The 17981-nt window shown below is 39.4% G+C and overlaps 1 protein-coding gene across 1 annotated transcript; it reads left to right on the forward strand.

Moving 5' to 3' along the window:
* Positions 1-17894, forward strand: ppp1r2 (protein phosphatase 1, regulatory (inhibitor) subunit 2). The gene is made up of 6 exons (XM_037674581.1): positions 1-365; positions 9052-9159; positions 9468-9551; positions 15352-15458; positions 17010-17210; positions 17409-17894. Exons 1-6 carry the CDS (start codon positions 244-246, stop codon positions 17414-17416), a joined length of 630 nt encoding a protein of 209 aa, XP_037530509.1. The 5' UTR covers positions 1-243; the 3' UTR covers positions 17417-17894.
* The last annotated feature ends 87 nt before the right edge of the window (positions 17895-17981 follow it).

Consider the following 17981-nt stretch of genomic DNA (forward strand, 5'->3'; position numbering starts at 1 on the left):
CCAGTTTTCCTCAGTAGACAGCGAACAACACGAGACCGGACATGTTAAAGTAGTCTACAATGCTGGATCCTGTTTGGCTTTCTATTAAGTTTAAGGAAGAACATTGAATTATGAAGAAGTGCACGTTTGCATCAGAACCCGTTTATTGGAAATTAATAGTCTAAATCAGGAATAAAATAATAAAATCCGGAGTGATAGTAGTACAGTAGTTAGAACCGGTCAGCTTCTTCAGCCTGTGCGGGAATGGCAGCTCCTCGACCGATAAAAGGCATCCTGAAAAACAAGAACAGCAGCAGAAACGTGAAAGTGCCGCCCGAAGAAAACACAGAGCACATCCCGGCTGGTCTCTCGGAAGACGAACACCAGTAAGTCTCCCGCTAATGATCGCTGGGTGTGTTACCCCGCAGAGGTAGCCGACATTAGCTAAACACTTGTTAGCCTCACTGTGCTCCTTTGACGCTTTACGTCCAGCTGCGTCTGCAGACAGAACCAGAACTTTATGTTTTGTTTTTTTCTCAGCAGTACCAAATGCTACCTCCTCCCTGTCACAATCTTAATGTTGTTTTTGCATACGTCTTGTCGGTTTACATGGCTAACAGTAATAACACAGTCACGTCATTGTTAATAATTGTAGTTACAGCTGGCCAACCACACATAAGTTAGCCTTTTTCTCGGATTAACATTATATATTTAGAGTAAGGGGTCATATTGGGACTGGGTATCTGTTATATCGACTTTGGTAAGTTTTTTCCAGTTTGAATTGATGAAACTTGCCTTGCAGCTTTTTAAAATATCACTCTGTGCTTTTGTTAGTCACAGAACCAGTAGCGTATTATGTTTCAGTACATTATAGCATTTCATTTCCATCACGTTTCATTGAAGTGATCATATCTTCTTTCAGCTTTTCCCTCGTCAGGGGTCGCCACAGCGAGTCATCCTCCTCCATCTCACTCTGTCCTCTGCATCCTCTGTCCTCTCTAACTGCATCCATATACCGGTATCTTCTCTTTGAGCCTTCCTTCTTGTCTTTTTCCTGGCAGCTGCATTTCTAACATCCTTCTACCAGTATACCCACTGTCCCTCCTCTTGATATGTCCAAACCATCTCAGTCTGGCCTCTCCAATGTTATCTCCCAGTTGTTCAACCTGTGCTGTACCTCTGATGATCTCATTCCTAATCTTATCCATCCTTGTCACTCCTAAGGAGAACCTCAACATCTCCATTTCTGCCACTTCCAGTTCTTTTGTCCTGTCTGTTTGTTGATGTCACTATCTCCAGGCCATACAACATAGCTGGTCTCACCACTGTCTTGTAAACTTTTCCTTTGAACTTTTCTGAAAACCCTTTTGTTGCAAATCACTCCTGAAACTTTTCTCCATCCTGCCTGGACTCTCTTTTTCACCTCTTTACCACATTCCCCATATTCCTGGACAGTGGACCCCAAGTATTTGAAGTCCTGCACCTTTGTGACCTCTGCTCCTTGTAGCCTCACTGCTCCACCGGCCTCCCTCTCATTCACACATGTACTCGGTCTTACTACGGCTGACTTTCATTCCTCTTCTTTCAAGTGCATACCTCCACCTCTCCAAGTTCTCTTCCACCTGTTCCCTGTTCTCATCAAAGATCACAATGTCATCTGCAAACATCATAGTAACAAGCAACAATATAGTGATCATATAAATGTTATTTATAAGTAATGTCAGAGCTTCTTTGTTATACGTGTGTTTAAGAGTCACAGATCTATTATCAGTCTATGTAAGCAGATTTGTAATCACTAACACCTACATTACAGTTCTGCAATGGTTTTGAGTCCAGTTTATGATAAATGGGACTAGTACTTGGTCTTACAGCTATGCCTTTGATACAAATCTGCTGTTTTGTTAGAATCTACCTCATGAACACATTCAGTGCACCTTTTGATATAGATCTTTTATTTTTTTTTTAAACACCTTGCTTTTTTTTGTTGCTTATATTTTCCATCCTGCTGTTGGCCAAGATGACAGCTCATACAACTAGTGGCAGTAGTGGATGTTCGACTGAAATATTATTTTTGTTCAATAATGTCCCGAGGTTTGTTTCAGACTTTGTCCAAGAAGAGCACTGCAGGGTAAAATAAGTTGGGAGTGGATCAACAGTCTGCTTGTAAAAATGTGAAGGTTGTGAAAAGTGGGAGTGGAAGTGCCAAATCAGCTCTTCTGCTGCCCAGTGAGCACTTTGCCTTGGGGTTGAAGTGGCAGGAGTTGGACATTGATATTTCATGTAGCCTTGCCTTCTTACATCCACTTGTATCACTGACAGGGACAGTTTTGCTGTTACAGTGAACTGTATTAATGCTGCAAATCACAGTCATTTCTGTGTTGTGTGCTCCTGCTGCCAGCTCTCGCTCTTTCTCTATCATCAGGAAGCATGAGGGATGCATTGCCCCTGAATTGGGTAAAACAATTACCAAATTATTAGAGGTAAACATGTTAATTTACAATGGAAAAACTGAATATTACCTAACTCCATGGGGCCTTGTTGTTAAAAGTAGCTTGCATTGGACCTGATCAACTTTTAGGCTATTTATTGGAGGATTTTAATTGGCATAATTTAAGTGAAAAACTACACTTACCTGTGTATGTGACACTAATTAATTACAGAACAAATATTGTTCACTATATTTAGCTGTATATCACCTGAGAGGTGAACCAAAATCTGTGAGGAACGGGGTGAATGTACCTGAAGCAACAGTGGCTGTGGACCTACATTAGAAGTTGTCTAAAGGCTGATTATAATGCAGCTGTGTTAACTACCTCTCAAACTCTGTGCCTTTAAACAATTTGCAGAACAAAGCACCATCAGTAGCTGCAAAATATGGCAAGTTAAACTATTTGGAATTGTGCCCCACCTTAGAGCATAAAATACTTTGTTACAGTAGTTGGCTCTAAAAATAAAATCACAAGCTCTGATGGCCTTACACAATCTACTTACTGCCTGTGTTGCTGCCATAAATTTCAAGTAACACCACCCACCTGCCAAATGCTTCAAAACTGTTAGTTTTAGCTGAAAATGTTGCCCTTTTTGGTACCTGTAGTGCACAATAGCCAAGTTATTATTATTTTTTTTTCACATTTCCTAGCAGCTCTGACGGACTTCATCAACCTCAAACTTGGTGGTGGACACCCTGAGTGAAGGAGACCGTCAAGCTAAGGGTGGAGTCCGGGCATTGTTAGCTAGGACTCCAGAGGCAACTGAGGGATATCAACATTGGTGGGATAATCTTGGCTTCCCCGCACTTGACTGTCTGTAGGCAAGACTAAACCCTGCATTGCTTTCCATCTATTGATCCGTATAGAAAACCACTGCTTAGCTTTTAATTAATTTCTACAAAAATAGTTACATAAATGTAATTCATCATTACCTTGCCTTTAGTGTCACATTTTTAAAGCTGATCAAATTCCAGACTGTACTTTCCATATGTTTTTACGAAGTACTTTGGTACAAATCAACAGTGATTCCAATTATCCACAGAGTTCCCTGTTTATGCTTTTCCAGCCAGTCTAGTCATTAGGAGAAGTCCTCTGAGCTGTTGCTTGAGAAATTAGGGCAACGAAGGATGACGGTTATTTGGAATTTTCCTTTGCAGACAGCGAATAGAGCCTTTTCAGTGTTGCTATAAAAATAGTCTCTCTCTGAGTGACAGGCAAGTGGAGGAAAAGGATATTTTGTAGGGATTCTGCGTACAGACAAGTACCAAATCCTCAAAGGGAAGTGAGGGCTGACCATGATGTTCCATAGTGCTCCTGTCAACTTGGAGTTTAACGCACAAATAACTGTAAATATACAGGATACACCAAAGTTCATGCTCAGTACAGAACACAAATGGTCAAATATATTTTAATTAAAATGAATACATTAACACAGTCTTTTTTAAGAAATGTTAGAATGTTTTTTTTCAGCTGATCTACAAGCAGTCATCTTTCTATATATATTAGTCTCTATTATTTTAGTGCTTTGAAAATGTATTTTCTACTGTACATAAAAAAAAACCACCATCCATCCATTATCTTTACCAGCTTCTTCCTTTTTGGGTCGCAGGCGTCACTGGTGCCCATATCCAGCAGTCACTGTGCAAGAGATGGGGCACACCCTGGACAGGTCTCAGTCCATCACATTGACACATAGAGACAAACAAGACAAACAACTATTCACACTCACTCACACTTAGGGACAATTTAGAGTTACTACTTAGCCTAACATGCATGTTTTTGGACTGTGGGAAGAAACCTGAGTACCCACGCATGCACGGAGAGAACATGCATACTCCACCCAGAAAGGCCCCCGGCCTGGATTCGTTCCAGCGACCTTCTCACTGAGAGGGAACAGCTCTACCAGAGCCACCGTGCCGTTCTAAAAAATACTATTATAAATCAAAACTTGCATGCATTTTTTAAGTTTCAATTAAGGTGTTGTTAAGTAATTAATTTTGCAAGCAGAAGTTTATTTTTAGGTGCCTCCATGTTTGGGGTGTGTGCAATAGAACTTGCACATTTTTTATTTTATTTTCAGGCAGCCTGAATACCACAGAAGTCACAGTGAAAAACTGCAAACATTTGTCCCCATCATTTTTAAAGATGTGGTGCTAACAGCGAACTTGACACAGCCTAAAAGTGTTTCTGCTTTTGTCTTCTTTAATTGTGTAGAACATGACACATAGCCCTCCTAGATCATTCAGCTGCACACAATGGATATCCTGGACTACCTCTTAAAATATGTACCAGCTTGTTGGAACCATTTAGTTGGACAACGCTCTGTGTGAACAAACTGCAGTATTTCTTTCTAGACGGTATTTGGTAACATTACCCTAAAATTCAATATCAAAACTGCAAAATTATAACCTGTATGGATGTAATACTAAATTGTATTGCTTTATTTTGAGAGTTTTGCTGAACTAAAAGACAATGATGTTGATCCCTGTCATTGGTCTTCTCCTGTTTAGATCATTTCTTTGATATGGAAATATATGTTTACATGTGCTGCAGTAAGAGGATTATTCCAATTAAGACCTTGATAAGAATAGGAAACATCCCTAATGTTTCCTGGTTGCTGTAACCTGAATAAGGTTATGTTCTGAGAAAGCAATAATTAAATTGAACTATGTTCAGTATTCTGATTCTAGTTGCATCATGTTACATGTACCTCTTAATCACTTGATCACTGCTGGAGTTTGACTGCTTCTCTACACTGAATCTATGGAAATCAACATTTTTTATGTTTAACACTTTATTGTTTTAGAGGGCAAAGCCAGGCTTACTTGACCCACTTGAGAACAAAACTTTTAAATATTTTTTTTGTTTGTTTTGACATTGCCCACTTTTATTTAGTTAACAGTGAAGCATAAGCCTCACACCTTGTCATGCATATTTCATGGGTGCTTCCATGAAACTCAATCTCCCCTTGCTTTTTTAAACCCCATCCAAGCTGCAAGGTGAATGCTTTGACTGGCAGTCAGCAAATCAGACTTTTCTTATTCTGAACATAATAAAACATCCTGCTTCAAATTTTAAAAATCTTTTGGTGTGTGGCAATGGTTAGATTTAGCAAGAGTCTGATTTAATCCGTTGCCTGCAAAAGCAAGAAGAAGCAATGGCTTTTTAAATGTATTTTTTAAATATATTTGAGGGTAAATTAAATGCTAAAATTTACTTATACCCTATACAACAATAAAATAATAGATTTGTTATTTTTTTAAACCAATAAAAATATTTTAACCAGTATTTAAGTGATTCTTTTTGTTCCAATCTGGATTATTGTGTGTTAAAGTAGTGTTCTCCTACGAGTCTTTAAAAAGCTTTCTGACACTTATTTTAGATAATCAGAGTTGATAATGTTATGCAAGCATCTGTTCTCCTTTAATATGTCAAAGAAACCAAGAAATTATTTTTGTTTGGCAAAATCTCTGACTTCACCAAGAGTATACTGTGAGATGAGAAGCACACATGAAAGTGATGAGCTTTCCCCTCTGGTTTATGCTGGCACCAAATATTCTTTCTTGTGGCTAAACACAATATTTGGAAGCTGTACACTTTTGTGCATTACGATCAGCAGCTTTCTTCGTGACGGAGCAGACGTCTTCTGTTGTTCTTGCTGCTGTGGTCGGTCTGATGTGTAGGTCACTGAGCTGGACCTTTTCCTCGCCGTCCTCTGACTATGCTACCTGATAGCACAGCTCGGCTCTCAGAGATGACTCACTCTGTTTAATGAGTTTTCCTGAAGCGCTATATCGCCAGCTGTTGACCACCCTGGAGAGGTAATCATCATCGCGTAAGACAGAGCTGCTCTGTATTTTACGTGTCCTGGTAGTAGGTGTGTGCAAGTACAGGCGCTCCAGAGTTTGTTCTGGTTTGTGTAACTTTAAAAAATAGAGTGAAACAGTTAGTAGAATCAAACACTTTTGCTAAGTTTGACTCGGGTCAATTTTCAGATCTTTTACCACAAAAAGTTTTTTAAAACTTGCCTTTGATAAAATATATTTATCAGTGCTGCTCAAAGATTTGTAGTTGGCATGATATACAGTAAATATAACGTAAATCAAGTAAAGGACTAGAAGTGCACTAAATCATCCATTCATTTCTTGCTCATTCGTGGTTGGGTCATGAAGGCAACAGGTCCAGGAGGGAAACCCCAGGCATGCCTCTTCCCAGTAACACTCTTCATCTCCTCCTGGTTTGCCCAGAGGTGTTCCCAGGCCAGAGAGGATGCATTGTCCCCCCAGCAAGTTCTGGTTCTGCCCTGACATTTCCTTCCATTTGGAGGTTCCTGGAACACCACCAGAGTGAGCACTCCTTTTGACCAGGAGAAGCAGCAGCAGCACTACTCCAAACTTCTCAGATGATGGGAATTTTTAACTTTACTGCTGAGCTTGACCCGAGAGAGAGTGGTGGAGCAGAGGTTAAAGAAGGCGAGCCTGTAATTAGAAGGTCACCGGTTCGACTCCCCGGACCGACAACATCAAAATGTGGGTGGGAAAGGTGAAACTCCCACACCTGCCTCCACCCTCATTTGCCCCACTCTGGGCCCTTGAGCAAGGCCTTAACCCCCACCATCTGCTCCCCCGGGGCACCCTTGATGGCAGCTCTCTGCTCCACACAGAGAGCTGTGGTAGTTCAATGGTCTGTGGTTGTGTTAGGACGAGCACCCGGTGTAAAAATAATAGCCAAGTTTTCGTGTGAGTTAGTTTGTGGCGACCCCTGACGAAGGGAGCAGCTGAAAGAAGAAAATAAATAAATCAATAAAAACAATTGCTGAACTTGACCAGCTTACGAAGGAAGCTAACTTCAGCTGCTTGCAGGATCTCATTCATCCAGTCATGATTCACACCTCATGACTATATCTGAGGGTTGGAACATAGACAGATCAGAAATGTAAGGATTTTGCCTTTTTGGCCTAGCTCTTCTTTTTAAACCACGACACACCAGAGCAGAGTTGTAAATACTGCGAACAGGGCCAAGATCTGTCTCTCGTGCCATCCTACTCTTCCCACTCTTGAACAAAACTCCCAGATACTCAAACTTCTCTGCTTCAGGCGAATAGTGTTATAAGAGTACAAATAATGAATGCTAATGAAGGGTTTTCTGAGCATTTGTACTGTTGCTCATTCTAAAAAGTGAGCAGCTTGTGCACACTGTATTTTTGTTGAGCCAAATAATTTTATTACAATTAACAACATTGGCTTATTTGCCTACATGTTTTATGAGTATTTCTCAAACCCATATCATACCTCTATCACTGTGGTCTGTTCTGAGAACATAAGCAGATCATTTTATTATTTTCTGTCACTTAGTAAGCACTAATAATCATCCTTTCTGCTCGACCACTTTAGGTTTATTATGTCCATTGTGGCATTTGGTAACATACCTTTGTATGCCTTTTTGTTTGTGTAAATACATTTATGTTATCATTGTGGATTAATAATAAGTCTACCCCCCCCCCCCCCCCCCCCCACACACACACACATACAATATTTGCTTGAAGCACTTTTCTGGACAGCTGTTTTATGTACAAACTATGTAGTTTTTTTGGCAGAAGGTGGGAGCGGTCTGAAATGGGATGTGTTTGTAGAGAGGCAAATCTTTGCAGGTGGTAGATTGAAGATCTTTTCCTGTCTCCCGCTCCCTTCCTGTCTCCAAAGGCACCCAACCTTTATCATAAAAAGGTCAGGGGTGGTGTTCTGTGACTTGGCTTATGAGGCTTCAGAGGGCGGCCCCATAAGGCAATGTCAACTCTAGGAATTTCTGTGGAGATAGAAGTAACAAAAACATTTAGAAAATGTAAATTGTGTGTTTAAGAAAACAGCATAGGATTACAATAAAAACATCTACATATGAAGACTTGAGATTATTGCCAATAATGAAACAGATTGAATATCAATTAGGTAGGACAATAAAATATATGCCCTAAACAACATTCAGTAGTGGACAAATAGTTTTTCAAATTTTATTTAAAGCACAATGTGCTAGTTTCTCTCCCTGAAACTAACAATGCAGGTTCTCTGTTTAACATTTTTTGTTGATTCATGTCATTGTGTTAATTAATTTTAAATATTTAACAGTAAGAATAATTAGTCTATTTAGAACAAAAGCTTCTAGTGGAGTATGTCCAAATTAAAGCTTTAGTCCTTGCGTGAATAAGAACCATTTTAGGAATCAGACAGCTGTGTTAAAGATATTAAAGGAGATGGATAAAGATTATTCAATGGAAGAAAAGTCTGACCTTTTTCAACACAGCTGATAACTATCATCACACTTCCTTGCGTGCTTTACATGTTGTTACATTGACAAAAACACAGTTCCCAAGAGACGTCAGGGGTCATGTTTTTGCAGAAGACATTTTTGGTCTCTTGTTCAGCCGTTCCTAAAATAATGCAGTTGGAGTGAAAACTGGGGCACGTTCTGTAGTAGATTATAGCTGGTCGCTCTCTTCCCCTGAGGTGGATTAATGGCTGGTGTGCAGTGGTTCAGAGTGAATGACTAGCCCTCCTTTTCTTATTCTTTTGTGCATTTTTTTTTACAGAAAGAAATCTGCAAAATGGGATGAGATGAACATCCTGGCAACGTACCATCCAGCTGACAAAGATTACGGCCTGATGAAGATAGATGAACCCGACACTCCTTATAACCGGTGAAAAGCTTCACATAAAATATTTATAGCCTCACATCCTGATCTAGCTGTTTAAATGTGGCAGTATCTTTAGTATGAAGTTCAATTTTTCATCAGTTTTATTATTTAAACAAGTAAAATATATGTTCCCTATGTTGTATCAGCACAAGAACATTAAAACTATATAGAGTGAGGAAAACTGGATGGTTTAAGTAGGTAGCTATGTTCTCAAATCTCCAAGAAAGAGAAATGCACAGCTTAAAAAGTGAGTGTTAATTCAGCAAACTCAAATCATTAAAGCATTCCTTTTTTGCGTGTTATTATTCCAGGATGGTTGGGGATGACGATGACGAGGGGGCGCACAGTGACTCAGACGGTCAAAGCGGGCTTGCAGCTGATGACCTGGCCTCAAAGTAAAGATGAAAACATGAATGAGTAAACAATGTCAATGTCATTTTATTTATATAGCACATAAAAACAACAAAAGCTGACCAAAGTGTTTTGCAATTAAGTCAAATAAAATGAAAACAAACAAACAAAAAACACATAAAATACACAAATAGAAAGAGGGGAAGCAACCAGTCAATGCACTTTCATTGAATGTACCACTGAAACTGTATAGCTCCTTTTATGTTAATGTAAACTAGGCTGTAGCCAAACATAAGACACATTTGGTCAACAGCCACTGATGTCTTTCAGTCATTTATAGCCAACTTCACTGCAGTTGCACAGAAATGACAACACAAAGGTCACCTGCAGAAGTGTTGTACTGCTTCTGTTTTTAGAACATAGCTTTATCTAAAAGCATATGACCCAGTTTCATATAGTAATGTTTACATTTGTGATCCTGATGGATTTCATCCATAAATATTGAAAACATTTTTTTTTACGTATCTTTGGTTCAATTGACTCGCATTACATTTTTCACATGCTACACAGAAATAGAGCTTGTTTCTGTGCTTGAAACCATGTTGTTGTGTGTCTGAAGTCCCTTTCAACTCAAAACATCTGGCCTTCTGGTTCAAGAGTGTCAGTCAGTGACTCATTAAAATTTGCAGCTGTTTTCTACATCGCACTGCAAAGCTTCAATCTTGATTTATCCTTGAGTTCTACTTAAATATCAAGATGCTTTCACTTTACTCGTTCATTTGTAAATAAAAACACCCTTTACTTGCTAATAATTACAGATTTTATTTCACACTGTTCTAGCCTGTTTATACTGTTTAACCGTTGCATAAAAATAAAAAAAAACAGTATGTCACAAACATTTTAATAATTCCTCTGCTTGTGAAAAGATAGTAAAATGTCTTATTTTTATAGCCTAAATATTTAAAAATGTACATAGTTTCATAAAAAAAACTGTGTCTCAGTTGGTGCTTGCTGAAAAATTATCCAGTCGTGTCAACCAGTTTGACACAACTGTCAACAAGGAAGAGGGCCAGCAATGGAGGAGGGGGCGTACCAAAGAGACCATCTTATCACAAGCAAAACTGGTTTGTTCCACTTTGGAGTAAGCTGTTGGGGGAAGAATCAGTTTTGTTGTATGTTTCCTTGACTGATGAAGCCTTCCGGATTGAAGGTGAAACGTTTCAGAACAAAAAATAAAGAAACTGTCCAGATGACCTGACTGAAAAATGTTGGATTGTATACCTGGATTATTGAGCATGGACTTTGTTGTTGATCCAGGAAGAATCTCAGAAATTATTTTGAAAAGACACTGAGGTGAACTACTCCTAAAAAAATCTGGTTTATACAGTGACAGTTTTATTGTAAATCTAAGAATCTGCAGTGTCAAGCCAGGTAAGCACAGGAATATTTCATTTGGATTCCAAGGCTTTTGTATGAATCTGATCAGCAAACCAATTAAAAAAATCCAAACAGTGCATGAAAGAGAAAGCAGTAGAAAAGGTGGGTTGGGCTGACTCCCAAACTGCCACCAATGAACCAGATACTGGCACAATTGACAAGATGCTTACGGTAAGATCGCTCTGCCCATGAGGAAATGTAACCCAGGGTGAGCTGACCTCCAAAAAACAAGCAAGATAGCTGTAATGGCAGAGGTAGTGAAGCTCACGGCGTTACCTCATCAGACAACATTAAGGCAATGAAGACAGGCAAAAAAAATTCTGATACTAATAACTTAAAATAGTTACTGCAGTAGATATTTTCATGTTGTCGGAGGAAAAGGGGGAGCAGCTCCTACAGGTAAGTTGTGTTTAACTTCGGGACAAATTGGGTTCACCAATTTGTCAGTTTCTGATGAGCTTACGGAACTGATTGACAGGTGGCATGTCAATTATCTGGCACACACTACAGCTGATTGAGATCCTATAAACTTTATAGGATCTCAATCAGCTGTAGTGTGCTGTGAACCAAGCCATTGGTTCAGATATGTGGACGATACCTGGGTCAAAATTCAAGCTAAGGAAGCGGAAATATTCATCAACTCTGACAACAACATCAAGTTCATCAGAGAGAATGCAAACAACAACAAGCTGCCTTTTTTTGGACTGTTTGGTTCACATGGGAAGAGAGGACAGCCTCAACATTGAAGTCTACAGGAAACCAACCCACACAGATCAGTATCTTCTGTTTGACTCTCACCATCCACTGGAATACAAACCTTCTGTCATCAGAACTCTACAGCATCAGGCTGAACACGTCCCCACGAAGAAGAAGGGAAGGAAAAGGAACAAAAACAAGATAAAAAGCTCTCCAAACATGGATATCCTAACTGGGCTTTTGTCAAATCAGCGAGGAAATCTACAAAACACAACACTGAACAGACCAAGGAGGAAAAACAGATGGAAAAATGTAGTCATCCCTTATGTTGCTGGAGTATCTGAGAAAATCAGAAGGATTTTCTCCAAACACAACATCCCAGTACAGTCCAGATCTGTATATTGGAGAAACCAAACAGCTTCTTCACAGACACATGGTTCAACACAGGAGAGCCAGCTCTTCAGGACAAGACTCAGCTGTTCACCTACACCTCAAGGATAAGGGACACTCTTTTGAGGACCAAAACATTCACATTTTGGACTGAGAAGACAGATGGTTTAAGAGGGGGGTCAAGGAAACTATCTATGTAAAAAAAAAAGACTGAAACCGTCTTTAATCAGAGGAGGACGTTTCAGATTTCAACTGTCAAAAACCTATAATGGAGCTTTAGACCTGATACCCAGTCACTTTCATCCAATCAAAAACTTCATTCATGTGACCAGAGTGCCTCATCTATGAGTCAGACTAATAAAGATCCTAACATGAACATGCATCAGGAGATCCTAACATACCTCTATTGTGAGGTGCGAGAGGGCAATCTGCATGTGAATCCAGCTTACAAAACACCTCAGCTTTATAACTCTGCACTCTCCATTCTTTGAATTGAGAAAGCTCGAAAGAGAAGCAAAATATCTTCAGTTCCAAAATAAAGTCTCTTTGGTTTGTTTTTTAACCTTGTTTCTTTTTATTATTTTTTTACAAAATGATTACTGTAATATTGAATTTTTTTGTTGTAAAAGTGATCGGAGCAGACCCTTGATGTTTTTGAAGGTGGATCCTTGTAGTTGATGTTTCCAAGCCAGTCTCCACGATGTTCTGCACTCAGCTCCTCCATTTGAGGTCCTTCGCTTTACTGATTTTTAGAATGTAGTAAAAACTGCGCTATGCCGAACCGTCTGCCCGATTGGAACATCCTCTAACCCAACACGAAACAACCATTGTGACATAAAGAAAAAAAAAAATACTCGATGGTTTAACTTACTTAGCCATGTCTGCAGCTATTGGGTGCCAACAATAATGGTGGTTACCAACAAAGTGCCCGGATATGTTACATCACATGAGAATTATGTACAGGAACACAAAGTACAGATGTTAAACGTAGAACCAAATGTTTGAAATTCAATTGAATGACATTTTTTATAATATAACCTCTTGACAGTTGTTTTATGATCTGTCTTTGCGAAGTGTTTATCTGCCACTTTAAGCTTAGCTGACATGATGTTAATGGAGCTTGAGAAGTGATTTTGCTCTTGGCTGTCATGCTTATATAAGTGCATTAATGCTGGGATTTGATGAAGCAGTTCAAGTTTATGAGTTACAGGAAGATAATGATGTTGTTTTACAGTAAACACTCTAGACATTACCATACAACAGCTGCTATCCTCTGTCTTATCCTTTCATGATCCACTGACACTTTTGCCTCTTAGAAACTAAAGCACAGAAAGTAAGGAAATTTGTGTTTAATCAATGGTCTGTTTGCTGTAACTGTGCTTCTTGACAAACAATATTATTTTACAGCAAAGAAATAATCAATAGAACACTTTTTGAGTTATATTTTTATAGTTGTCACTTGTTCAGCTGTGATTTTCTCAAAATGACGTCCCTCTTCACTTATGCATTATCTTTTTTAAACATTTGTCATCCATTCATCCATCCGTTACTACCAGTCAGATACTGTTATTGGAGCAATTTGTAACTGGATGCTAATGCACACTTTTCTCTCTGGCTGATATGTGTCAATTGGTTGCAGAGAAGTAGTACAGTAGAAGGGAGTTTCCCCTGTGGCACTTCCACATATTCACAACCATCTATTCATCCGTAACTCATTACTCATTTAGTCTAACGCTGTTGAGGTCAGTTCTTCTAAGTCTGAGACCATGATTCTTGACCTTCTGGGTCAGTGGGGAGACTTCACCTCAGGTGGAGGAGTTCAAGTGTCTGGGCGTCTTGTTCACGAGTGATGGTAGGATGGAGAAGGAGATGGATTGGGGCCTCATCCTCAGTAATGAGGGTGTTGCTTCATTCAGTCTTGGTGAAGAAAGAGCTGAGTCGAAAGACAAAGCTCTCGATATACTGGTCTGTCTACATTTCGACCCTCATCAATGGTCATGAGGTTTGGGTCATGACCGAAAGAACGAGATCCCGGATACGAGCAGCCCAAATGGGCTTCCTTTGTAGGTTGGCCGGGCTCAGTCTTAGAGATGAGGAGCTCCATCATCCAGAAAGAAAGGAGTCGTTTGAGATGGTTTGGGCATCTGATTAAGATGCCTCCCGGACGCCTCCCTTTTTGAGGTTTTTCAGAAACGTCCCACTGCTAGGAGGCCCTGGGGAAGACCCAGAAGTTGCTGGAGGGATGGTGTGGGTTTCTCTCTGTGTCTTGTTGCCTCCACGACCCAACTACGGATAAGTGGTAGAAGATGTATATGGATGTTGAGGCTTTTAGTGAGTGTAAGTGGTTGAGATTGTAAGTGGTATTGTTTTTTTGTTTTTTATTCTCATCTTTAACTCATTGGTTCACAACATTGATTAGCCTACTTTACAAAAAACTTTATACCATACCATTCCATAGCTTTATTTGTAGAGAACTTTAAACACCCACAGGACCAAAGGGCTGTACACATAAACAATCATACAGTCAGATAATTTCAAAAAGCAATTAGAATGATGATTAAAAGTCAACATCTCAGATGGTGTCAAAGGCAAGGGAGAAGAGATGGTTTTTAAGAAGGGATTTCAGCAGACAGGGAAGAGGCCTGTCTGATGTTCAAGGGAAGGTCATTCCATAATTTAGGAGCTGCCACAACAAAAGCACGGTCTCCTCTGAGCTTATGCTTTATCTTCAGCACATTCAGGAGCAGCTGATCACATGACCTGAGGGATCGAGTTGGTGTATATGGATGTAACAACTCTGACAGATGGGGCGGGGCAAGTCCATTTAGAGCTTTAAAAGCAAATATAAGAATTTGAAAATTAATCCTAAAATGTACAGGCAGCCAGTGCAGGGAGGATAAAATGGGAAATGTGGTCAAACTTTTGTGTGCCAGTTAAAAGCCGTGCAGCAGCATTCTGTACCCTCTGAAACTGACAGATACACGAGTCACTGATTCCTGTATGGAGTGTGTTACAGTAGTCCAACCGAGTGGTCACAAAGGCGTGAACAAAATGCTGCTTAGAAAGAATCTGCTTTACTTTAGCCAGCTGCCTCAGATGGAGGAAAAACAACTAGATTTAACAACTGCTCTGATGTGATTTGGACGTTTACAGAAGTTCTGCTTTTATAATACATCTGTTTTTTTTTTTATCTTTAAACAATAGGTATAGTTCTTTTTATTGACAGTTTCCTGTTTCTACTTCGTTGCAAACTTACTTAATGATATGTTCGAAAATGACAAATAATTTCCCCCAATGTAATTTTTTCACACCTTTCTTCAGGTTAGTGGCAGCAGAAGGAGTAGAACCTCGCTTTATGAAAGAAGAAGAAGAAGTGGAAGAAGAGAGTAGTGAAGAGGAGCAAGAGGAGCTGACACCAGAAGAACAAGGTAATCTTGTTTTAATCATCTCTGTTCCTTCCAGTTTATACAAAATTTGATGATGTTGCGATACATTTTTCTAAATAAGAAAGGTGAACATCAAATCTGATAGTGTATTTCTCATTTTCAGGGGCTTCCCATGTTTCATCACTCTATTTGTGCTTAGCTTCCCTAGTTAAATTGTCCTCTGTAGTTGTGAGGGTGACTCGTTGCAGAGTGAAGTGTTGGCAGAAATGGATCTGCCTGAGAAAGGTTTAAGTAGTCTGTGCGTGTGACCTTTTTGCTGACTTTCTTCCAAACAAAGCAACACACACACACACGTATACACACTCACTGTGTCAGCACGCATTTGACCGGTTCCTGACCTTACCCATCTGTACACACTGTCTGGATACAGACACTGTCTGCACTCAGAGTTGTCTGTGAAGCTGAATAGTATGCACACATTCACTGTACTTTTACTAAAGTAATCCACTTTTGCTTACTGTCTTTATTCCATGTTCATATCCAGATGGTGAAAGTAAATAAATAAATAGGTTCTGAGACTTTGCAAATCCAATCAATATCATCCAACTGTAAAGCCACAGCTTAAAAATGCTGATTTATACACAAATATTTAATATGTAATGGAAAAAAGACAAGGGTCCTTGTGTTAAACATTTTATTATGAAACAGTTTTTTTTGAATCAGCATTTGCATTGTCTGACAATTCAAAAGGACAATTTTTATTATTTTCTTTAGATAATTGAACGTCCAACCAGGGTTCAATTGCTGTGTTTTATAGACAATCAACTGCTGCTTTAATTAATAAGTTTTTTTTGTTTTGTTTTTACTATTACAAAACGTGCAAATCAAATGTGACATTTTGTTAAGGTTGTAGAAACAGTCTTGGCTCTACATGTCCTTTTAAAGGTCCCACACAAACCAGCAACACAAAACTTGGCTCGGGCAACACAAACATATGATTTAGGTAAATGTGCTCAACTCTGACGCACCAGGGGAGGTGATCAGTGTCAGTTTTTAGACAATAATATGCTGTTATTGAAACTAATCTGAGAGCCTGAAGTCCTTTTAGGCCTTTGACAAAACATGATGAAAGTCCACTATAAGCTTTGTGGAACAAGTTAATCAGGACTGTTTATAGAAAAAGGTGCAACTAAACAAAGAGAGAAGCTTTCTCTCAGTCTTACAGCCCCGGCTGCAAAGTTTAGATCTCAAATTGTTATAATCAATATATTAACATAAAAGTAATAAGCATTCGTGTTGTGTAAACCTAACATTTGTGATCATACTTTAATTTTTTTTTTTTTTTAATCCACGTTTTACTAATTTAGGGAAATCTCATGTCTATTCAAATGATCTCTAGCAGCAACAAAGTTGTAAAAACATAAAGAGCATATTTTTTACAGTAAGTGTACTTTTGCATTTTATTTTGAATAAATTTAACCACTCTTTGTGTCATATTGGTTTAATGTGTCGTGTTTAGCCCCAGCCATGGATTCACATACTGTCAGTTGTTTTGCATGTTCAAGTAATTTTACGTTTTTTTTGTCTTTGTAGCCAAAAAGAAGCAATTTCAGATGATGAGGAAGATGCACTATAATGAGGGCCTGAACATAAAGCTGGCTCGTCAGCTGATTGCTAGTGAGCTAGAGGAGGATGACGATGAAGACGAAGAGATGAGGGACGACTCAGAGGAACTAACAGAGGAGACAGAGGAGACAGAGGAGACGGAGATCAGTGTTGACCCACCACAGGAAGGTAAGGAGAGGTATACTTTGTTTCTTTGCACACCGGATGAATTATGTTGACAGGTTCAGTGACGGGTGAGTACCATTGTGTATGAAAATACTGTTTATTTAGGCAAAATGTCCGAAATTTGATTGCAATGAAATATGGCAAACGTACAGTATTTTCACGTGTTTAAATTTTGTCTGTCTTTTGTCCGGCTGACTCTAGAATCCTAGACGAGGGCTGTCTCCCACCTTCAGTCCTGTGTCAACCCAGAACACTGAGACATGCAGCAGACACCACCTCACCTCCCACACGACATCGTCTCTCAACAGCCAGTAACTTTCCGATAACCAGTCTGTCTCCACTCTGTGCAATACACCCTTCAAAGAAGTTGGACGTCCACATGCACGTAAAGACTGGTGCTTGCCCTGTCTCTCTCTCCCGTTGCCAAGAATTCCCTCCTTCTGCCTCCTCACGTCTCGTCGGGACCGGCTTTGCACTGAAGAATATGTTATTCTGATCCTGAAAGGAGGATTACGACCTTTAGACAAAAACAAACAAGCAAACAAATAAAACTTGAGTGACAAGAAAACCTGTCTGACTGAACCAGCACGTCAGTCCTGGAAGAAGCCCCGGATTAATGACTGCTGAGACATGACGGTTTTTACTGGCTGAACCTCAGACAGCTTTTTTTTTTCTCCTCGGTGACTGACCATCCTGTTGTGTTTTAGTTCCATTCATGATTAAAGTTTCAAACAATTATTATATTTTTTTTAATCTCTTCTTCCATCTTAAAAA

The sequence above is a fragment of the Nematolebias whitei genome, chromosome 3 (assembly GCF_014905685.2).
Source record: "Nematolebias whitei isolate Nwh7 chromosome 3, NemWhi1, whole genome shotgun sequence".
NCBI lineage: Eukaryota > Metazoa > Chordata > Actinopteri > Cyprinodontiformes > Rivulidae > Nematolebias > Nematolebias whitei.